The 25027-nt window shown below is 36.8% G+C and overlaps 2 protein-coding genes across 2 annotated transcripts; one reads left to right on the top strand and one right to left on the bottom strand.

The window, feature by feature from the left end:
- The first annotated feature begins 1888 nt into the window (after window positions 1–1888).
- On the top strand, window positions 1889–6219 carry LOC104606413 (Pentatricopeptide repeat (PPR) superfamily protein). The gene is made up of 2 exons (XM_010271586.3): window positions 1889–3736; window positions 4915–6219. The coding sequence occupies exons 1-2, from the start codon at window positions 2333–2335 to the stop codon at window positions 5131–5133; spliced, it is 1623 nt and encodes a 540-aa protein (XP_010269888.2). The 5' UTR covers window positions 1889–2332; the 3' UTR covers window positions 5134–6219.
- An 11717-nt stretch (window positions 6220–17936) lies between these two features.
- Window positions 17937–20368, bottom strand: LOC104606414 (peroxidase 57-like). Its single transcript, XM_010271587.3, has 4 exons — window positions 19979–20368; window positions 19637–19816; window positions 18509–18668; window positions 17937–18422 (listed from the first exon to the last, which is right to left on the bottom strand). Exons 1-4 carry the CDS (start codon window positions 20201–20203, stop codon window positions 18013–18015), a joined length of 975 nt encoding a protein of 324 aa, XP_010269889.1. The 5' UTR covers window positions 20204–20368; the 3' UTR covers window positions 17937–18012.
- Window positions 20369–25027: the final 4659 nt, after the last annotated feature.

A 25027-nucleotide genomic window follows, 5' to 3' on the forward strand; every position in this document is an offset into this window, starting at 1 on the left:
CATTCATCAAGTTGGTTCAAGTAGGGTAAACCCTTAAACCTTGGAATCGGCTTGGGTGGGGATTGGTTCCAAGAATTTGGAACCAAGCCCTAACACCCTGTAATAGATTGGATAGGAACAATTCAAGGCTGGTTCGACATCGATTCCATTCCGTTCCGAGTAGAACATACCCATTTGCTCACCATAGTGTTGGTTGATGAATAACTTTAACAAACACTACTCTTTCCGAAGTCGGTGGTTGCGGGAATTGGGTCCATGTCTATGTTAGAGAGGACCAATTAACAAACCAACCGAGCCACCCCCCATTTGGTTAAAAGTTGGGATTCAACACAAGGACTTTCCAAGAAGTCACCCATCCTATTACTACTCTCACCAAGCATGGTTAAATTTAAAGATCCAATGGGATCCAGTGCATTAGTGTCAGTATGATCACACCCTATCTAAATGACACAAAGATGGGCGATGAATAATAAAAATGAAGAGCCACAACTTCAAGAAATACTACTCTATCGCCCTCGACCGGTTCTCTTTAAGACCAAAAGGTTCTTCATTTCCACCACTCTTCTTGTTTCCATAACTATTCAAGCTTGTATCCTTTGTTTGCTGTCTCTTCAAACCCTGGGAACTATGGTTCCTTGCATTTAAAAATCGATCTTCTTCTACTCGCACAATGACCCTCAGCCACATGCCATAATCGCCTAGTCCAACTATGTCTCTCATTGACTGTTTGGACAATTTTTCTAGTGTATATATATATATATATATATATATATATTTGCAATTGTGGATTATTGGAATACAAGAGAGAACTTGTAAAAAAAAGCAGGAACTAGAGAATGAAATGGAAAAGCAATCCATTTCCTTTGGAACGTTGAGCATAGGAACATTTCACCTGCCTCTTTCGCTAGAAGCTCACATGTTTCCTTAGATCTATAGACCATAGGAACATTTAGAATTCTGACCTACACATCTAAATAGTAGAGCATCTCCTAGTTTGGGATGGTCTAAAGGGAATCTCTAATCGACCACGGTTCATCCCTTAATACCTTATCCATGTTCTTTTCCTTGTCAAAAGCAATCCATAGTATGCTATCTATCTCAAATTCCCTTTTCGTCCAAATCCACATTCTTTTAATTTGATCCTATTGTGTGCTTGATCAATATGCCAAAAGCTTTATGACTGGTGGAATGCGTCAAGCCAATCACTTTAATTATTTACGACTATAACATACCACCACACTTTCATAATCGAGGTCTCGACGGTTTCACTCTAGGTCTAGGCAGCTCTCACTCTAGCGGTAAGTAGCCTTATTCATAACATCTCTCACTCTAGCAATTGGTAGTCCTTTCCACAACGGCTCACACTCTGATGGCAAATAGCCCTTTTTCCTTTGATGGCTTTCACTCTACTTCTGATAGTCCTTTCCATTATAGCTTTCACCCTACCCTAGAGTAAGGGTGTCAATGGACCGGTTTTGGATTGGACCCTGTACAGTCCAAAATCAATTTGGATGGATTGGACAGACCAACAAGACAAATTTATATTGTCTTGGATTTGGTTGGATTGGATTAGACGTGATCCATCCATAACAAATTTATATTGGATTGGATTTGATTAAGCTAATATCTAGTCCATTGGTATAAGATAAGAATATACCTGTTGATGGACTGAGTTTGAGTTAAAACCAATCTAAATCAAAGTGAATTTGAGCAGATTGAACGGTCCAGACATTGAATTGAACTGGTTCAAATTGGTTCAAAACATTGATTGGATTGAATTGGGCGTGGTATTAAATGTACTCACATTAGGCTGGATCGGATTGGACCAAATCCAGTCCAATTGATCCCACTACTCTAGAGCCCTTCTCCTACGTAGCATTCTCCCTAATTCGAACTTGAGACGTAGTGGTAGTACCAAATGTTGTGTGCGATCCATACCTCCAACTACGTTGATTGGCCTGTCGGAAATCACCATAGCAAACAATCCAACACCTTTCCCATTAAAATCTCTCTTAACCAACTTTTTCTCCTCATCCATTTCCTTTGGAAAAAAACAGAGATCGAGCTTCAGCAGCGCTCCCGGAGGAGCAAAAACAAGTCCAGATCAGTCACACGGACGCAGCTCACTCTCAAACCACACTGACTCGGAGCATTCACTCACTCACACGGAGCTCCTAATGCCAATACTTTGATACTTAGAAAACGAAACACAGTTGAATCAAATAGGACATCTGCAAAGACGTTATAGACAGTAAAAACGTCCAGTCAGGTGGTTGTCTGCCAATCAAACAGGTCCACAATTTCACATAGCAGCAGACTCGTTTATGGCAAAATGCAAAAAACGACCGTTATTCTTGGAAGAACAAGGACCATGTATAACAAATTCTACACAACTAACATCTCGACTGCCAATAAAGACGCATACGACCTTGTCTCTTACTATTTCTCCCTTCTACACTCCTCCGCCAACGCCAGACATCTTGGTAGTCTCCACACTCGACTGCTTCGAACAGGTCTCTATGGGAACGTCATCCTTAGCTCCAAGCTCGTTATGATGTACTCCAAACACAACAATCTCTCTTGTTCTCTATCAGTCTTCCTCCACATGCCCCATCGAAACATCTACTCATGGAACATCATAATCGGAGAATTTTCTCGGTCGGGAGATCCTGAGCAAGCCATACGACTGTTTGTTCTAATGCGGAACTCGGACGTTCAACCGGATGTATTCACTTTCCCTCTTGTTCTCAGGGCCTGCGCTAGCTCCGGGGCTATCTGTTGGGGTGCGTCAGTACATGGGTTGTGTGCGAGGATGGGGATGGAGAGGAACGTGTTTGTTGCTTCGGCATTGGTTTTCTTTTATGTTACGCTGGCGAGAATTTTGGAAGCTAGAAGACTGTTTGATGAAATGCCTCAACGAGATGCAGTGCTTTGGACAGCTATGCTGGCTGGGTACGCACAGCATGGGGAACCAATGCTGGGTTTAGCCGTATTTAGAGAAATGGTCGGTGAAGGAATTGGGCTTGATGGGGTGGTCATGGTCAGCTTACTTTTGATCTGTGGACAGTTAGGGTTGTTGAGACATGGAAAGAGTGTGCATGGGTGGATTATAAGGAGGTGTTTGTGTTTGGGTTTGAGTTTGGGGAATGCTCTTATGGACATGTACGTTAAATCTGCAGTTCTTAGTTATGCACACAGAATTTTTCATAAAATGCCTGAAAGAGATGTGATTTCTTGGAGCTCGATGATCTTAGGGTATGGGTTAAACGGAGGTGTCCAAATTGCCTTCGAGCTTTTTGATCGAATGGTTATGGAAGGAGTCAAGCCGAATGACGTGACCTTTCTTGGGGTCTTGTCTGCATGTGCACATTCTGGGATGGTGAGTAGAGCACGGACTTTTTTCAATATGATGGAGGATTACAAAGTCGTGCCTGAGCTGAAGCATTACGCTTGCATGGTTGATTGTTTAGGGAGAGCAGGGCTTCTAGGAGAGGCGGAGAAGTTTATAGAAAATATGCCAGTGGAGCCTGATGAGGCTGTAATGGGTGCTCTTTTGAGTGGGTGTCGAGTACACAACAACGTTGAGGTGGGGGAAAGAATTGCAAAGAAACTATTGATGTTGAAGCCACAGAACGCTGGATATTATGTCCTTCTGGCCAACATATATGCAGCTGCAGGTAGGTTTGATGATGCGGAGCAGGTGAGGAGCTTTATGAAACAAAGGAATATGACTAAGGTACCTGGATGTAGCATGACTGAATCAGATAGCTTTTTCCTCTTTCATGAATAAAGTTTTGGTTCAAAGATGATTATAAGAAAGTCTTATAAGAGAAAAATGGAAAAGTCACAGAAGCAGTTTGTGGAACTACTGGCAATTCTTCCATGCATGGTTCATTGTTATGCTTTGAAATGAAATTTGGTAGAAAGAGAGAGAAAAATGATTTGTAGTTTCTCCCTTTTTGCATATAAAGTGCATGAGATCCATGGAAAAAACAGTTTTCTGGGGTTTGGTTGTATAAAATTTATCAGGGTAGGAAAATGGCATCATCTTTTTGGGTAAGTAATCTTTCATTACCAGTTGGGGTTCCAAATTTATGTAACTGATTTAATTTCTCTCAACACTTTATGATTTGTAATGGCAGCTTTATTAGTAAGAAATACAAAAGAGGACGAGAAAACCACCAATCAAAAGTAAGTTCTATATACAGCTTCATCTGATATGTGAAAACATAAACTAATAACTAGGGCTGCAACTTGGGTTCGGTTTGGCTCAACTTTTGTTAAAATTTTAATGGTCCCAAACCCTAACCCCAGCCTGATGTAGTTGAAGTTCTTCAATTCAGGTAGCCTGACTTGCACCCCTACTAATTACATTGATCTTCTAGTCATCTTAGCCCTGTTTGTGTCAAAATCCCCATTACTCATGTCCTTGATGCTAAGTTCTGGCTCATTCCCTGTTTACACGAAGCAGTCTCCTTGATCTTGTTTCTCTTCTCGCAACTCATTTCAAATTAGGTCTTTCAGTTTAGGTATGGTCTAAGGAAAACACAACATCCAACCAACCTTTTACAAGGCACTGAAGGCAATAAGCAGGTTCAACATTTATCTCTCTCTCTCTCTCTCTCACACACACACACACACATGCGCGTGTGCACAACATGCATATCTTTATCTTTTTACTTCCATATATCCATATCTATACACACATATCTTTATCTTTTTATATCTATATATCCATATCTATCTATCTATCTAAATAATTGGGATAAGGCTTAGATGAGTATATGTGTTATATGTGTTTCTCACTCTTCACATATATTTATTATTTGTGCATTCTTAATTCACTTTTCAACATATACATTTTAATGAGAAAACTATGGTTTTAATTTTGTTTTCGCTTCCTTTTCTATGTAGGTGAGGAGGCATGAATCTCTCCTCAGTCTTATAGAACCTCTATGTAAGCTCTACCGGATTGAAACATTAGCCTTCCCTAAGCTTCCTTGCAACCTTCCTCCTCCCTCTCACAGAGCCATCTACCATCCTTCAGGTAAACTCCTCTCGCAGAGCCATCATTCATGTAGAATCTTTTACCTCCTTGATCAAAAAAGATGGCTACAAGAAGGATCAACTTGACCACCATCCTCGAGAACTCCACTGAGAATCTAGAATAGAATGACATGAAGATCGCATTCCACTTCAAAGATGGTGACAAACTCAAGATCCTCGCCAATAAGGTTTATACTCTTACTGAAAGTAGACCAAATCAATGCCCTGGTGCACCAACAAGTTGAGATCAAGGAGTTACTCATGCTAGCTCTCCAACACCATCAAGCTCATCCCTAGATGCCAATCCACCATCAATCACCACGCTCCACTCAGCTCTCTACCCAAACCTAGCCATGAGGCCAGAGTGGATCAGCATATGCTTCACAAGCTCCTGCAATAGACGCACCAAACCTGATTTATTAGATACCAGCTCCCCTTAGACCTTTGTAAGTCACTAACGACACCATTCCACCATCCACTTTCGTAGCACCACCTCTAGCCACAACAGTTGAGGAGGTCGGTGCCCCCTCTATGTTGCTGGTTAGTCAGGTCGAGTTGCATGAATATGTGCAGGGCCTTATTAAAGCAAACCAGAACCAAACCTGAACAACTACCCTCCTCCAAAAAAATCCTATTCAAACTATACTCGGGAGGCTATTACCTTCCCTAGCAGCAGTCCCTATATGACAGTCAGCATGACATCCCTCAAGAACACATCAGCAAGTTCAGAGATTCCATGGGCTACTTTGCATTACACGAGGACCTAAAGGTACAAGAATTTTTCAAGTCATTGACAAGTCCTGCTTACTCCTACTTTGTGAATTTGACAACAGGAAGCACTAATTCTTGGGATGAGTTGATGGGCAAGTTTGTCACCAAGTGGTTCTCGCTGAAGTAGCACATGACAATGGCACACCAGAGAAGGTTGTCGGATTATGTCATGCGATTTTAGAAGGCCATGCACTCAATCCTAGATGAATGGGTGACAAAGAATTTGTGAAGCAATGCATACAAAGCTAGGGCAAAGCAATCTTGACCCCAACCCATTTGACCCACCCATCCCACCCATTCTATTGGTGGATCAATATGGGTTGAGCAACCCATTAGGGTCAGTGAAAAAGGGTTAGTGTGGGTTGGGTCGAGGTACCCATTAGGGTCAGGATGGGTTGGGTCGATGGGGTCAAGGGTTGGGTTGAAAATTTCGCCAAGCCTCACAATAAAAAACACGTTTGAAGATACTCGAACTTGAGTCCACCCAACGCGTAAACATGATCCCATTTCAAACCACCAAGCCAAATGTGATTTTCTGATTAAAAGTGGTATATAAATGATTTTATTAGCTTTTGTGTTCACATGCATTTTAAACAAAAAATAAATATTTATATTTAACAACTCTAACTAAAATTTAAAAATATTATTTTATAAACTAATAGAATAAATAATCTATCAAATCTACATTTATATAAAAAGATGATTTCTAATATCAAAAAATTTATACAAATAGAATATTAATAATAGAATAATTATTTTAATACTTAAAATTTATAAATTCACACATGATATAAATCTTATAATTTTTACATGTTTTTATAAATTATTAACTAATATCTTAATTTACATTAATAAGTAATAACAAAATATTTATTATTTACAAAAAATAAAAATATTAAAGAATATAATATTAAATTGAATCTATCAAATGCACTAATCTACATTTATTTCAAAAAATGATTTTTATTTCATAAAATTTATAGAAATAAAAATATTAATAATGGAATAATTATTTTAGTAATTAAAAACTATGAATTTGTATATGATATATATTGTAGAAATTTTAACAAAATTGCTATACTCTAAGTTAAGATTATATTTTTATAAATTTTTAATTCATATTTTAATTTGAGTTGATTTTTTGTTAGTTTTAAAAAATTAAAATAGTAAAATAAAATAATAATTAATATAATAATTAAAATATAATAGGTGCATATATTTAGTGTCTTTGACTCTTGATTGATCCATTATAAATAAAATTATATGATAGCTACGCATCCCAATATACTAATTGTAATATATTTCTTATATTTTGTGTATTTTGATCTTAAATTTAGTGTTATTAATGTATTTATAAAACTAGTATGTATTTCCATAGCATATCCATACATTTCTATATTTTTTATTCGTATCCATGCATTTCCAAAATGTATTTATATCCGTGTTATCCGATATGATACCCGATACTTTAATCCTTGGCTTTAGTAATTCGAAAGTCTCTATTCAAGTCGAAGGTTTCTGAGTAAAGGTTGAGCCTTCCTCCTACCATTTTTTGCCATGTTTTTTCATATTTCCAATAATTTTTTACAATTTTTTGGTTTTTGTTTTTTCTTTTTTCTGATTTGTTTCTATAAAAGTTATGCATTTTTTTTGCATTTCGGTAATTTTTTATTTTTTTATAATTTTTGGTATTTTCTGCATTTTTTTGCAAATTTCTAGTATTTTTTTGCACTTGTTTAAACTTTCTGGTATTTTTCTACATTTCTGCAATTTTTTGGTATGTTTTTTGTATTTACTGCAAATTTCTGGTATTTTCTGTATTATTTTTTCAATTTTCTGGTACTTTTTGTATTTCCTACAATTTTTTTGTATTTTCTATAATTTTCTAGTATTTTTCTGCATTTTTTGTAATTTCCTGGTATTTTTCTTCATAATTTATGCATTTTTTGGTGTTTTCATGCATTTTCTGGTATTTTTTGCATTTTTTGCAATTTTCCTGCAAAAGTTATGCATTTTTTTCACTTTTTGCAATTTTTGATATTTTCTACATTTTTGCAGTTTTTCTGTTAGTTTTCTATATTTTTCTGAATTTCTTGCAACTTTCCTACATAATTTCTGCATTTTTCTAGTGTTTTCATGCATTTCTGCAATTTTTTGCATTTTTTTTATTTTTTCTACAAAAGTTTTGCAATTTTTGGTATTTTTCTATATTTTTGCAAATTTTTTGGTATTTTGTGTATTTTTTTCCAAATTTTTTGCCATTTTTGCATTATCTGCAATTTTCTAGTATTTTTTGCAAAACTTTTGCATTTTCTACAAAGTTTCAGGTATACAGGTCGACTCAACCCCTTTTTGCCATGTGGTAGCCTTGGTAGAGATTATTCTCTCAAAAATGTTATATGGATTGGCCGATTCATTTCTGTCATGTGGTGGCTTTGAGCGATGATTCTCTTAAAAATGTTATTTCTGGGTATATGGGTCGACCTGACCCGTTTATAACACGTGGTAGACTTAAGAGAGTTTGTTATCTCAAAAGTTGTTTTTGGGTATATGGGTTGACTCGACCCATTTCTGTATTTATAAGTGAGCGGTGGGTAAAGGTCAATATGGGTGGGTTAGGGTGACCCATGGGTAGGGTGGGTTATGACTCTTTAAGAAGCATTGATGTGGGTCATGGTGGATTGGTCGGTCAATATGGGTGGGTTGGTATTCAACCCTTACCCAACCCACGCATTTGCCACCCCTAAAAGCCATCATACAAAATTGGCATTGAAAATCATGAATTGTCTAGATTTTTTGCAACTTAAAGGCTCAGTTTGAAAGGAGTACAAATACAAAAATATACAGTATAAATACATTCAAAATAATACAAAATACAAGATTTTGTACTCTATATATTTATATTTGTACTCTTTCGAAACTAAGCCTTTGGAAGTGTATTGAGGGTTCAGTTTGGAAGAAGTACAAATATAAATATCTAGAGTGCAAAATCTTACATTTTGTATTATTTGTACTATACAAATACACATATTTGTATTTGTACTCCTTCCAAACTGAGCCGAGAGAACGGCGAGCTCAGTCAACACACTCCCCTTAACATAGCAAATAGCAAATTAACAGTATCAGGGCCCACTCCAAGAAAGTTATGTCATGGACAAAATGCAATGCATGAACAAAGGCGTCGGGCATGGATCTGACAAAAGAGATGATGGGCCACCACCACCCCCATCTCCACCATTCAGATGTAACCAGACAGAAGTAATATTAATAATGAATAAATTGGTAGAAGATAGGTTAATCCAGCTGCCCCCACCCCCACTCAACATTGACCTAAAGAGAGACAGGCATGGCAAGCGGTGGTGTGATTTCCACCAAAACACCACTCATGATCTGATTAAGCTTTTTTGTTGGGAATAATCTTAACAACAATAAGTAAAGTTAGATAATTTCTTGGCAATAAGGTAGCAATCCCCTCCCCAATCACTTACAAGGAGGAAACATCAATGTAGTCAATGCTATAAACTACCATTCAGCCTCCCCAGCACACTAGCTTTGTGATCTTAGTAGAGTAATGAACTAAACGACTTCTTTGTGAAGAATAAGGCTGATGAAACAGTTAGGCAACAATAAGGGCATTGGTAGAAGTTTTTAAAACTCCAACACACCTCCACAACAACAACAACAATAAGGTAGCATAGAGTTATTCGCTGATGATACGTTGGTAGTAGATCCCAACCACACCATACGTTTGTATATCTGTTTATTTTACACTAGTACATTCACATATCTTTTTCTCATTAAGCAATCATTTATCTCAAATCACAGAAACCACTGAGCAAACAACAAAAGAACACAACATTGTCTTCAATATTAACTAGGTAAATTAGAACGAACAAAACTTTAAAATGGAAGTCATTATGTTGTGAACCCTAACTAAATTAGAAACTTGCGATAGGCTGAATCGAATGAATTAGTAGAATACTACGATGAGACAACTCCTCCCCCAAAACACCTACAAGACTTGAACAACATAGTACAAGAGCCTCTAGAGGAAATCAACATCGAACAACAAAAAAATGAAAACAGATCCATGTTTAACTCAGGGTGAACATAAGACAAGCTTTTTAGTACTACTGAAAGGTAAGCTACATCTCACCTATCTCATTGGTTTAACTCGTCAAACTAAACTTAACCTACTTTAATCATAGAATTCCTAGATGTTTTTGCCTGGTTATCTGACCAAATGCCTACCCTAAATCATAATCTCGTCAAGCATTTACTTTACATCGACCCCAACCACAAGCCAATCAAGCAGCCCTAGTTCGTATTCAGTCCAGTAAGAAGCACCTCAAGACCGGTTTTATCAAGCCCATAGTGCACCCTAAGTAGTTAGCCGACATAATGTTCATTAAGAAGAATAACAACCAACTCAAGTTAGATCCTAAATATCAAGTCTTCAAAGTGAAGGAAAAAATTAAGAAGCACCTCAAGACCGGTTTTATCAAGCCCATAGTGCACCCTAAGTAGTTAGCCGACATAATGTTCATTAAGAAGAAGAACAACCAACTCAAGTTAGATCCTAAATATCAAGTCTTCAAACCACTCTACATCCCATCTAACCCTAGAAATGGTAACTTCCCATAGGTGTTTTGTCAACTTTAGAGATATGCTAAAGGATAAATTTCCCCTATCTATTATGGATATACTAATTGATGCAATAACAAGCAATAAACCCTTCTCCTTCCTTGATGCATATAGAAGATACAATTAGATCTTTATGGACCCCTTAGAAGCTCCTCACACAACCTTTAGGATACCTATAGAGAATACAAGGGCTATTAATTAGAGGGTGATGACTTGTATGTTTCATGACATGATGCACAAGGAGATTGAATGTTATATTAATAATGTTGTGGTCAAAGCGAAGAAAAAGGATAATCAAATAGTTCTTAGAAAGATATTCATTAGGTGCAGATAGTATAACTTATGATTGAATCCTCTTAAGTGCACCTTTCGTGTGGAGCCAAACAAATTCTTAGGCTACAAGGTTGATTGGGCAAGCATACATCTAGATGATGTTAAGGTAAAAGTTGTTCTAGGGCTTTCCTTCCTAGGAAAAGTCTCATACCTTAGGACGTTCATCCCAACCCTAGCACTAGTAGCCTCTCCTCTCAAGTTAACCAAGAAGACCAACAACTTTAGTGGTCATATGAGCACAACAAAAACATATCAAATAGGTCCAAGCCAAAGAACCAACTATGTTCCCACCTCAGAATGGTAAGGAGTTTAAGATGTACATAACAGCAAACCAAGTAGTAGGTTGCCCGATCACACAAGACAATGTAGATGGATAGGAGTGTCCCATTTATTATGCGAGCAGAACCCTATAACAAGCAAAAAGGAATTATTCGCACATGGAGCAACAGTGTTTAGCCTTGGTGTTTGCGGTGCAAAAGTTTAGACACTACATCCTAGGCCAGAAGGTGGTTCTCATTGCAAAAAGTGGCCCCATTAAGTACTTCGTGTACTGACCTCCTCCATTTGGAAGGCTAGTAAAGTGGTTAATGTGGCTAAATACACCATTAAATATAGCCAATCCAAAGTTATAATGTTCCAGGTAGTAGGTAACCTCCTACTAGCCATTCTAATAGATAAACCCTTAGAAATTTTAGAGGATATATTGGGTGCCATCCACTAATCGCAATGGTAGAAGATGGAGAATGGGAGTTAGCATTTGATGGTAGTTATGTTAATTCGTCAATAGGAGCAGGTATTACCCTAACATCATCTTCCAGTACAAGTATAGCCTATTCTTTAAGCTCTAATTCCCTTTCTCACATAACATCACAAAATATGAACCCCTTGTCTTGGGACTAATCATAGCCAAAGACCTTGGTGCCAAGAAAATCCTAGTAGTTGATGACTCGTAGTTGGTGAGCAAGCAAATGGATGAAACAACTATAGTGAAAGAGGTTTCTATGTTACCCTACAAAACGCTCATCTAAAAACTAACCAAAGACCTCACCATCACCTACCAACATCATAATCGAGCCAAAATCACTATGCAGATGCCTTGACCACCCTGGGTTTTAAGATACAACCTTGCAATGAAAATACCATAGTTTGCGTATAGATAAAGGACCAACCATCCATCGAGAGACTATTCCATTGGGTCGAAACACAAGATAAAGACTATTAAGGAAACTAAAAACCCCACCCCTCACCCCAAGACAACAAAATCCTCCTATGATATCAATTGGTGAATGAGGTCCTATACTATAAGATGGTTGATGGAGTGTGCACTCATTGCATGGATGTTGAAGAAAGTAGGGTAGTACTAAAAGAAACTCATGAAGTGTATTGCAAAAATATAATTGCTACCCTATACAAAAAACTACAACACATGAGGTATTACTTGTCAGAGATGAAAGTAGATGTGATGAGAATACTGAATGATTACGAAAAATGCCTACTAGAAACAAACAAGTATGAGTGCTTGGTCATTGACACTAGGGGTGAGCATTTTTTTATTAAAACCAAAAGACCAAACCAAAAATGTTGGTTTCGGTTTTTGGTTAAATCAGTTCAATTAATTCGGTTTTCGGTTTCAGTTTTAAAATTAGAAATTCGGTTAACTAAATTAACCAAACTTTCTATTATTATACATAATATATAACATATAATACATAATATAATATATAATAACATGAATTTTGATTTCATAATATATAATATGTATTATATGTTATAATATATATAATAGAGTATATATTATTACAATTCGGTCTTAACCGAAAATCGAACAAAAAATTTTGGTTTTGATTCGATTTTTATTATTTTAGTTCGGTTTTTAAAATTTTGGTCTATTCAGTTTGGTTTTTAACTGAATAAACCGAATGCTCACACCTAATTGACACCATTGATTGAACGGGTTCCTATATAGCTTACTTAACAACATATGCCCTACTAGTAGATAAGGTAACTAGTAAAAGGTTGTTGTTTAGGGTGAAGAGAATTTACATGATGGGTTGCTATATCGTAAATCCTATAATGACAAACCTTTGAGATGCATAGCCAAGGATGAAATAAAACACATTCTAGAAGTTGCCCATAGCCAAGAGCTAGCTACAAACCATGGTCAAATGGTCTTACGTAATCATATCTTACACTTAGGCTTTTACAAGTATACGATGATTGATGATACAACCAAACATGTAAAGAAATGCCACACATACTAGCTCCATTGATGAAGAATACACCAACCAAACAATGAACTTCACCCAATAATCACACCTTGGCCACTCCACACTTGGGAGTAAACCTTATAGGAAAGATCAATCCACCATCTAGAAGTTTCTACTTTACTATAGTTGCCATCGATTACTTCACTAAGTGGGTTGAAGCCATTCCCATAAAAAGAATAGTCACATCCAATGTGAAGAATTTCCTAAGACAACACATCATCCATCATTTTGGAGTACCCATGAGAATCCTAACAGGAAATGGCCTATCAACTAAGCACATCCACTACTGATTATCCACAAGAGAATGGGTAAGGTAAGGCTATAAATAAAACATTACTAAAGATGTTAAGTAAACTATGGTTGAACATTGGAGAAATTAACCAGGCAAACTCTCTAGCACATTGTGTGCTTACAAAAGTTTCATTAGGAAATGGACAAAATCAGCACCATACTCCCTGGTGGCCAAGAAGCAATGCTACCAGTTGAAATACAAATAGTACCAGTTAGAGTGGCTTATGCGACAGGGAAGACGTTGAAGACAGAGGATATGGATCAGATGGCATGTTATAGGTTCGAAACCTTAGATGAGATTCGAGATAAAAATGTTCAACACCAAGTAAAATTAAAACAGCTCATGGCCTCAAATTTCAACAAAATAGTAAAACTAAGGATTTTCAAGGAAGGGGACAAAGTGTTTAAGATGGTGTTGCATGTAAGACAAGACAAGTCTACGAATAAATCCACCCATAACTGGGTTGGCCTCTATATCATAAAAAAAGGTTACCCATCAGGATATTATGTACTATGGAACCCTGAAACTTATGAGGAAGATGAAACCATAAATGGACATTGGCTGAAAATGTATCATGAATAAATTATTCTATGTATTTCAGAATGTAACATCAATGTTCATTAATGAAAATTTTCTTCTTAATTGATCATTTTTTTTATACCAAGTGTCAATCTATGTATTTATGAATTGCGATCGATGTAATTTCATCTTTCAGTATTAATGAAATACTTATTACCTAAGTTTTATCATAACATATAGATTCATAATCACACATTTAACTATTGAGCACATCATATTGTATACACTTTTCTTAATGTTACTAACCTTCTATAGATTTAATGCACCTTAAATCATAACAGCTTAAGCCCTAGGTAACCAACCCATAGCACCAACCATAGTGTAGTCAATATAAGCCTAGAAAGATAGTCCTGAACATCGCTTATTAGGGGTGCAACTTGGGTAGGCCAACCCGAGCCCGAACTGACCCAACCTGAAATTTTACACAGGCTGGGCTTGGATTTTTAGTCCTCGAATTAGGCCTGGCCCAAGAATTTGAGCTTTTTTATTTTTCAAGTTGGGCTCGAGCCTAGCTCTTAGGTAGCCTGAGCCCAACCCAAGTATAGACATTCATATATACATATGTATATATGCAAAAATTTGCATATATACATATGTAAATCTTTGTATACACATTTATATATGTACATACATATTTGCATAAATGCATAGATACATTTATAATTTTAGAGTGAATCCATTGACCAACCCAAGTCTTGTTCGGGCCCAAGCCTAACTGAGTGCATCAAATTACAATGCATGTTGGGCTCGGGTTGGGAAACAAGTAACCATTCCCTACATCTACAATAAGGCCTAGGCAACCAGCCCCTAGGCCTTCAACTTTGAGCCCTGGGGTAACCATCCCCTAGGCCTCCACTTACACCTACACGAAGCCCTAGGGTAACTAGGCCCTAGGCCTTTAACTTTGAGCCTTGAGGCAACCAACCCCAGGCCTCCAATTATAGCTACAAGAAGCCCTAAGGTAACTTACCCTAAGCCATCAACTTTGACCCCAAGGGCAACAAACTCCCAGGCTACAAGAAGCCCTAGGATGACCAACCCCTAGGCCTTCTATTTTAAGCATTGGGGCAACTAGCCCCTAGACCTCCAATTACAACTACAAGAAGCCCTAGGGCAATTGGCCCCTAGGCCTTCAACTTTGAACCCTGGGACAACTAATCCCTAGGCCTTCAATTTTGAACCCTAGGGTAACTAATCCCTAGGCCTCCAATTACAACTACAAGAAGCCCTAGGTACCTAACCCCTAAGCTTTCAACTTCGAGTTCTCGATAACTAGACCCTAGGCCCTGATCTACAAAAACCATGGTAACCTGCCTAAAATGCTAATACAATTATACACATTTTTGTATACAATCTACCTAAAAAATCGCATACACTTTGCACTAACAACACTCATACCATGTAACATAACAACTACATATTCATTTTGTCGAGCACTCTAGTGCCAAATGTTTAATTATCAATTATTGGTTACCTCAAACTTGATGAGAAAGACCGGTTAAACAAACAATCATGGTATATGCTTATGTTAGAATTTTTTACAATATTGCTAATTACATTACTTATACGGCATGTTTGAATACATACCAAGGTATTTTACAAAGGGTTATTACAATGATTACCCACTTAGGTAATATTCTAAATTGCTCCAATTTACCTAGTTATTTGACCTTAAGAGGATCTCACTAATTGGCATATCAAAAGTAGTTTGGTCTAAGACCTAGTACAATATCAATAAACACCTACTAATTGTACTTGGGGTCTAACCCTGACAACTGAGACAAGTTATTCCACCATTTCAACAACACATTAGTGTCAACCTTGTTAGGATAAATTCCCCAAGTTTATCCAATGGTTAAGAACTTTCTAAACCAACATAAGTCTCATAGGCATCTAATTTAAGTGGTAATTCATAGAAACACATCATTCAAAACACGAAATAGTAATGGACTAATTTTATTGGTACATAAATCTCAATATACATCAATCTTATTGGAGATAAAGGCATACACTATCTAATAGTGGAACCAATAATAATGCTCCACACCAATCATGAAAAACATAGACCCATAAACAACAAATCATGTGGAATTAAACATTTTTTTCTATCCCTTTTAGTTTAAGCTAGGCAAATGAATCCACATAACAAGTGTAGGCCTACAAACTACAATGAATAATGGGGTGTCACCAATATACATGTTTTTTTTATTTTTAAAAACCACAAGTGTTACATCGACAAAAGCTACTTATTGTTTTTCGAATGCTAAGGTTGCATTTGGATAAGCTTAAAGATGTATGTTTTTTAAATCCCAATGCACCAAGGCTCAATTCTCTGCTTGGGGATATTCACTCTTTGGCAATGTCTTTCGTCCAAACAAAGTTTCAATATGTCTCAGGCAAACTAATGGTATAGATCATAGTTTAGAGGGATAGAATTGAGAGGTAATTGGATAGGCTAGAGACAAAAACTTGCAAACCAGGCTGGGCAACCTATCATGAGTAAACACACCAGTGTTTTGCAAGGTTTTAAAAATTGGATCGGACATGAAACCATTTTGGGGACTGGTTCCCAAGTTAAACGGTTTGACTGTCTGATTCGAACAAATGGGTTGTTCTAATTTAAAAATTAAAAATTAAAAAAATAATTAAAATAAAAACGAACAAACACCATTGTCCGGGCCAACGGGCCAGCAAGTCGCTAATCAAATCAACGGCTTTTGGCCCATTAGTGGTTTTAGGGTGAAACGGAACCGGGCCAGCTCTTGAACTACTCGGGCTTGGCTCTCTAAATGCTCAAACTCAACTTGAAGATTATCAAGTGGAATCGAGCTTGACTTGAGTCGAGTAGTTAACTGAGCTAAGTTCGAGCTTCATAATACCTGGCTCAAGAAGCTTGTGAGGCTAATCGTGCTTCCAATAAAATATTATTTTTCAATATATTTTTATTAATAATATTTCATAATATTTATTTATTTATAAGTTTTAATATATAATCAAATATTCTAGAATATTTTTATTTATAATATTTTAAATATTAATTTATTTGTAATTTTTAATAACAATTTATTTATAATTGACTCTAGATGAGTAGAGCTTGAATAGATTAGTCAAGTTCCAATATGGAACTTAAAACTTGATCAAGCTCGACTTGAGTTTCAAGTTCTAAGTTATGAGTGTTTGAGTCAAACTTGAGCTCAAACCACCCAAAACTCAACTAGACTCAACTCAATTACACCCCTATTCTGTGCACGTGGGTCCATGTGGATTGTCATCAGTTATTAGACCATTTTTTGAAGTTGATTATCATTATTGATTAGCTATTAAATTGTTTTTTGCCGTTTTCCTACCAAAAAGACTCAATTTTATGCATTGTGCTTTTTTGGGAGAAAAACATTATTGTAAGGTTCAAAAAATCGAAATGTATCAGTCCGTATTGGCCAATACGCCCCTACAGAGGATGTATCGGGATTTTGACTAATTCAAAGGGTGGAGGAACCTTGAACTGGCCCCTGAATCAGATTTGAAAAATAAAGTTGAAAATTAAAAAAATACAGTATCGGTACTGTCTTATACGCGTATCGATATTTAGAACCTTGCATTATTGTAGAACAATCTCGACCCCCCCCCCCATGGAAATGTGAATTCACCATCCTTTTCAAATAAAAATGTTGATTGTTGTGCAGACCATGGTTGCCGATAATGCAAGCTCTTTTTCTTTTCTTTTTTTTTTTTTTGCTTTTACATTATGTTTTTTTTAAAGAAACGTTTTTCCATCCGAATATATCCGGATGAATCAGCAGAACTCAATCCCATGTCTCTTCTAAAGGCAAGTTATCTGTCATCTTAGAAACACTTATTCAATAAAGAAATCTTTAATTCCATACGGGGATCGATACCCCGCATCTCCATTTTTTCTTTCTAATTTGTCTTAAAGTATCAACTTGAGAAATAGATTTTGTTTTAGTTCCTTTTTTTTTTGTATTGACTGATAAAAGATTGGAACGTGGTTTGGAATTTGGATCTTTTATTTCAAATACTTAAAAAAAAAAGTGATTGAAAATAACCAACTACATTCAGAAATTAAGGGCCATTGATGGCTGCACAGGTTCTCCTAATCTCTCCTTGTGTCCCAGTAAGCACCTCTACAGCCCCCAGCTTGACCATGGCCTCCCCAAACCCTGCAGGAAATTTGACGCCGTTGGCCAGGGAAATAACTGTGAATTTCGTCGAAGAGTCCAGAGCTAGTGCTTGGTCGATCGGAAGAATCCCTCTCCTCATCAGCAACTGCTTGTAGAAAGAATTGTCCACAACAAGCGGACTCATCTGGTCCAGAGCGACTGCATTGTCCACTGCTGCATTCTGAGGACACGTTGATCTCAGAATGGAAACAAGAGCAAGATCCATGTCTGGATCAGGTCCGCCGGTGTTCTGGTAATTGTAGAGACGATCACTAATGAGCGAACAATGGGTGATTCCAACAGTGTGACCGCCTATAGTAGTACCCAAGAACAAATTAATCTGTGAAATTAAAAAATATTTAACGAAGCAGGAGAAGGAAGAAGCAAGAAAGAAGTACCAAGAAGAAGAACCATGTCTGTGGCAGTGAGTCCTTTCTTAGCAAATGCTGCAATGGCATCGGTGACTGATATTGAAGGCCCCGGGAGATCGACATTAGCAGCTAGAGAAACCAGACCGTCCCTTCTTCCTGTCTGTACCTCGTATCTCCCTCCCCCACTCTGGGTTTTCGCATTAGTCAAATAAATTAAAAATCAGTACTGCCAACTGATAAAAAAACAAATCTTTGGGTTGTGATTTCAGTACGGATTAAAACCAAACCCATATAGCCAAAAGAAATAAATCTGCACTGATGCAAAATTATGTATATATTTGGAGTTATGGGTGTTTATTGACACTTAGGCGCCCTTAGATGCCATTAAACACCACACATTAGCAAAACAGTGAATAACACCTATCCATTGAAGAAAACGCTAAAATGAAGTTTCTCCAATGGTAGACATATACATAAATCAATGTTTAGGAAAATACCGAAGTGGAACATATGTGTCAGCGTTTATTCAATAAATGCCCATGGTTCCAAACACCGCCTATGTCGTGCAAATGAAGTAAATTATTAAGATATGAAACAGAATAAAGTAAATCACAGAACAAAATTAAACGAGAATTTGAATTTTTTTTATTTGTACTTCCGTAGTAGTGCAAATAAAATTGCACTCCAACCAAACGCAATCTAAGGAACCATTCAACCTAAAATCTTAAACCTACCAGCCCCCCCTTGGGATATAACATATTGGATTTGAAGTGTGGTGTGAACAAGCCCAAATCCACTCCTATATACCTTGTGATAGAATTTAATTAATTATAATGGAGTGATGAAGATCTATAAAGATCAAACTTAACACTAGATGAATTGAGATTTCCTGCCAATAAACCAGTTCCAACACCCTACCAACCTAATCTAACACCACACATCTCACTATAAAACTGGGGTCTACCAAAAAAGTGGGACCCGTTATGTTATAAGATCTACGGTATCAGATGATATCAGCCTAGACCACTTGGCAGGTGAGGTCGTGAATAGGATTTTATCATCTAATATGTTGCCACTATATAAGTTAACACTTAACAGCCTTTCTCCCTCTCTCTCACACGCACACACATATCTAGTTTCAGGGTTTTGTCATACCAAGAAAACAGCATCTCTTGTGGCGAGAGAAATGATATCAGCACAAGAGACGACACCAGGACAAACATTCTCAATAGCAGTCTTTGCTTGGTCGATGATATCGAAACCTCTCACGCTGAAGTTGGGAGGTGCAGTCTTCTCACTGAAAGGGCCGTCTAGAAGTAACGATGCGTCGCAGCCCTAAGAAAATAGAAGCAAATTAAAGAAAAGTCAAAGAAATTAATCTGCATATGTTTTCACTGAGAGGTCTGAAAAAGCTAGCTCGCTTATTATCACCTTCACGAACTGAACCAGAAGTTCTCAGACTCTCAGTAGTAACTCCTCCTCAACAAAAGCACTTACATTGACAAAGCAGTCGTGGAACTGCATCCGGAGGAGAGCTGCCACAATGGTTGGGTCGCTGGAAAATCGAGCAATAACGACACCTCTGACGATGCTCTCCACATCTGCAACCCCACATTTCCCCCTGTAGAATCCTACCTCCAGTGCACCAAAGCACAAGCTTGTGAAGTTAACCAAAAGGAGGCCAAGGATCACTGCCTTTGCTGCTGACGATGGAACCTTCATTTTCTCTGCTAATAATGAACACGTACGACTGAGTGAACCTATACGGGAAGACCCATCTTATTTACCTTATTTATAATGGACGGACGGTCTCCTTCTTTATCCAACTCAAAGTCAAGGGCTCAATGTGGTGAACAGCCGTTGTCATTACATCTGCAGACTTAACCCACGAAATGCATTACATTATATGTATATTATATAGAAGCAAAACGTTGAAAGAGTCTATTCGGTGGCTTGGTGTCTTGATGCAATATTTGTTTACTCTCCCACTCCCACCTAGGGCTGGCTATTCATCAAACCGACCAAACCAACCAACCCGACCCCGAGTTGGTTGGTTTGGTTTAGTTTTTATGCTAATCCGGTAATCCCAGAGGTTGGGTCAGTTTCGGGGGTTTAATTATTTGTAAACGGATCAAAACCAATCCAACTCGTTTTTAAATTTATATTTTTTAATATAGAAAATTGAAAATTTTTCCTATTTTCTAGTTTAAAATATTTCATATTGTAATTTTTATTTTTTTAATTTACTTTTTAATAATATAGTTACAATTCTTTAAATTTAAATTTAATTTTTTTAACTGATCGATCAAACAGAAAATTGATTCAAACCAATACAATTTTAGCTGACCGGTTTTCATCAAATCAATTCAATTGGCCAAATAACTTAAAACCAAACCGACAAATGAACACCCCTACCCCCAGGGCCCCAGATTGAGATAACTTGATTCCGATCGATTCTGCTTAATTGAAATCCTTATAATTTATTCGTGACGGATCCAGTTGGATTGAGTCCATGCGCGTGGCTGTAACGCGTAGAGAATAGAATATGGTTTACCAAATCCCCTACGTATACCCAACAAATTAAATTTATTTTTTTGGAAGAAGGAAGGTCAATATAATGAGAGATTGGTGGTGGATTGAGTTAAGTAATGTTGTAATAATTCCATGCTAAACTGACTGGTTTTACGGCTCTCTGAATTGGTTAAAGGATAAATAATGGCTAATTAATCGGTGTGGATACGTTGTTTAGTCAATCACTGCACCAGAACCAGATCTTGCCTGCGGTCACCGGTCAGATCAGAAACTATTGCTGACGGTAGGAACATCTGCCTGAAATCGAAGCACATGGGGGAGTTGAGTATTGCTTGTCAAATTTTTTGTTCAAAATCTAGAGAATACCTACCATGTAGCAAAACCGCGTGCTCTCTCTCTCTCTCTGCGTACAGCACAGATGCATAAGCAACACTTCTAGAACAACTATTAATCTATTATTTATATAAATGTATAATATATATATATATATAGGTGTAATCAATTTATAATTTGAGTAAGAAGGGATTCAACAAAAAGAAAATGCTTACTTCGGGATCGAGTTATTTAAATTTTCAAGCATTAAAATGTCTTGAGCATAAATTTTCGGCAAGTGGGTATTTGCTTGATATGGATGTAATATTGTCAATAAAATTACAGGTTGAAGTTGATATCTGGAGGAGAGTACTGTACATGTTTGATTTGATTTTTATGACCTGCTCTATGGATGTCAAACAAATTGAACCTGCAACTAGGAAGCAGATATTGAATTTGAAGGAAATTCCATAAGAATTTAATTTCCCTCAACTAATTTCTGTTTTATTTCTTATTTTTTTATCAAACCATGCAAACGCAACTTAAAGGGTATAATTAACTTGCTTAAATCCATAGAAAAAGCCTCTGAACATAGAAATGACTTCTGAAGGAAGTTGCCAAACACATAGTGAATCTACTAACTGATGAACTGATATGATGCTGGTTCTGATGATTAATAAAGAACTCATGATTCCATAATGAGTTTTGTCATATTTAAGGTTCTTATGTCAATGGAAATAATCAGCCAGTTATTTTGCATTTGGTTTCTCTTACAAGATGGTGACCCTTCCCCCACTATGATGAATTGATGATGAGGGTTTAGAGCAGGAAGGAATTAGATAAACATATGAAATAGAATGCTAGGAATATTCCTTGCATTTTCCCTTCATTTTAAAGACAAGAGGGCGCGGGTATATTCTTTTTGAGAGGACATCATGACCATGGTTTTCAAAATCGGACCCGAGATTCAGACCGGAAAACCGAAAATCAGTCAGGTGATCGATTTTGTTTTGTCGCAGAATCATTATTTTGTCAAAAACCATTGATTTGGATAATAAACAGTTGATTTGGACAATCGAATTGTTCAAACCGTTCAAACCATGAATCCAATGGCTTTGGCCATTTTTTAATTTTTTTAATTTTTTGTCAGAAAAGGTCATCCGTTCGGTTCGAATGGTCAAACCGTTCAACCCGGGAACCAGACCCCGACTGGTTCATTGTCTAATTCGCTTTTAAAAACCTTGATCATGACTGTACCTTCTTTTCATATGTATTGTCATCTCTTTCTAACTGTAAAGTTATAAAGCCTAAGTGCCACGGCTGAAGTGGCTCAACTGAACGACTTATTGTTTTGTTATTATGTAAATAAAATATTTATATGAAATTTAATTTCAAACATATAGTAATAAATCCACTTCGAATTCCATCCATTGAGAAGCAATAAGCCATTCAGTTCATCCGTTTCACTTTTTATCAAACCACCCATCTCCCTCCTGTACGTACTTCCCTTCTACCTTTCTTCTAGTAATGTTTTCTTCAGATTGGTACGGGTGGCAATTTTTAACCCAACCCGCTAAATCCACCCAATTCGTCTATTTACTTGGCGGGTTGTGTGATCAACCCATCACCCAACCCGCTCACTTAAATGGGTTGGGTTGGGTTGGGTTGTGGATAACCTTTGGGTTAATCATTATAGACATAAATATTAATTCCTTAGCCTTTTTTTTTAATTTTTTTTATTTGAATTAAATAATTTATAATTAATGCATTAAGTTTCTATTAATTATTGACTAAATTTAGTTTTGTCTTGAATCAATACACTTCACCCAACATAAATCCAAATCAATTTGACCTGAGTCTGGACCAATTCAGTGCGGTCTGACCCGATCCAGCATATGCTGATTTGGGTCGATCCGAATCCAAAATAGACCCCGGACAGAATGATTCAGTGCCACTTGTTTTGTCCGATATGGGCCATCTGATCAGACCTGACCCGGATTGGGTTAAAGTAGGCTGGATTGGGTTAAAGCGGGTTTAGATTGAACTCAACCTATTTAATTTTATATAATTGGGTCATTAATGGGTGGTAAGTTAGATGGATTGAGTTGAAGCTCAACCCAAACCAAACCCAACCCAACCCGCTCAATTGCCACCCATACAGAATGAGACAAAAAATGGAAAAGCCATTGTTTAGAGAGCCAACCAAGAGGCTGAATCATTTTCCCTCCAAGTTGCAGGTCAGTGCTCACTAGTTCAACTACCTACGTTAAACTGATCAATAAATTGCCCATGACACATCTATATAACTATGCATAGTTTTCAATAAATTGCCCAAATTTAAAAAAAAAAAAAAAAAATTACCCCAATCCAATCATCAAGTGCAAAGTTATTGCCTTTGAAGGGTTTTATATACATTGAAATTTATATAAATAAAAACCAGCTGGTTTTATGAAATCAAGACCGGTTCACTGGTTCCCTTGGTTGGAATAATTGATTGACCAATTACGTTTTCAGTTTTTCTAACCCTAATATTTTGAGCCTAACAGCACCAGTAATGGACGGCTTCACAGTTTATTTTTATCAAAGTCAAAGATGGAAAAACCATGCACATTTTTGCGCTTTCTTTTGGGTAAGGGTGCAAGTTGGGCAAGATTAGGTCAGATTGGCATCAACTGGATCCCAACCCAAGGTTCTTAACACCCAACCAAATTTCTCCCATCCTCTTAAAATCTCTTAAATTCTCTTAATTGACTAAAAGACCTAAGCAAAACTTTTATAATCATATACTGACAATATTTTTTATTGGAATTCGCTTACTTAATATTTTATTTGTGTGTTAGTAAAAAAGTGAAATTGATTAAAGTTTATTATAAATATATATGGTGTTTGGAAGTATGAATACTTTTTGGAACCGATTTTTAAGAAAAAATGCCCAGGTTTCTAAGACCAATTTTTCACAAAAAAACGCTTTTGCCACGTAGGCAGTGAGCAATACTATGTTGTTTGGTAAGGTGATTTTCATCACCATTTTTTTATGTATGTACTGACTGGTAAGCATCACATAAGATACACATCAGTCAACCATTGGGGAAAACAATTCACCGATTTTGGCGTTTCATGCATTGGTAGAGCCCAGATTTTCAAGACATGCCCAATTTGTTAATAACCGGCTGAACCAAACAATGAGATACATGGACGTTTGTTGAAACGCCTATGTAAATCCAATGTGGCACTGTTTTTTTAAAAAACGACCATGATTCCAAACATCCCTATAATAATGAAATGAGCAATAACAAAACATAATGGAATGAAAATCGCTAATGACAATTTGCCATTAAAGTTAGGGCTCAATAATTAAAGCAATAGACATGTAAAATGGTAATAGTAGAGTCGGATTTGAGTTGGATCATGCTGCCCAAAGGCTAACTCTCACCCTAACTTGATCGTTTTTCAGATTGGGTTAGGATTGGATTGGGGCTAATCGGTCCAAGTTAATTTCAGCCCTTTCTTTTTTTTCCTTGGGGAGAGGGTGTAACGTGTAAGGGCCCAAAATACAACGCAAGTATTCTGACCTTATATGTAAATTATTTATTTATTAGCTCATAAAAGTATGAACGGTTAGATTAATGCTTATTTATACTATAACAATAGGTCCCCATCCGAGTGGATAAGAATAACAACATCAAATATTCTTAGTATAAG

This window comes from Nelumbo nucifera, chromosome 6, assembly GCF_055504915.1.
Source record: "Nelumbo nucifera cultivar China Antique chromosome 6, China Antique-T2T, whole genome shotgun sequence".
NCBI classification, from domain to species: domain Eukaryota; kingdom Viridiplantae; phylum Streptophyta; class Magnoliopsida; order Proteales; family Nelumbonaceae; genus Nelumbo; species Nelumbo nucifera.

Bases quoted from the DNA above. Each gene is read 5' to 3' on its own strand.
- LOC104606413 (XM_010271586.3), top strand. From the start codon at position 2,333: ATGCAAAAAACGACCGTTATTCTTGGAAGAACAAGGACCATGTATAAC. The intron at 3,737-4,914 runs GTACCTGGATGT...TTTTCTATGTAG, and splicing joins AACAAAGGAATATGACTAAG to GTGAGGAGGCATGAATCTCT.
- LOC104606414 (XM_010271587.3), bottom strand. From the start codon at position 20,203: ATGAAGGTTCCATCGTCAGCAGCAAAGGCAGTGATCCTTGGCCTCCTT. The intron at 18,669-19,636 runs GTATGACAAAAC...GCGAAAACCCAG, and splicing joins CAAGAGATGCTGTTTTCTTG to AGTGGGGGAGGGAGATACGA. The intron at 18,423-18,508 runs GTACTTCTTTCT...GTACTACTATAG, and splicing joins AGACATGGTTCTTCTTCTTG to GCGGTCACACTGTTGGAATC.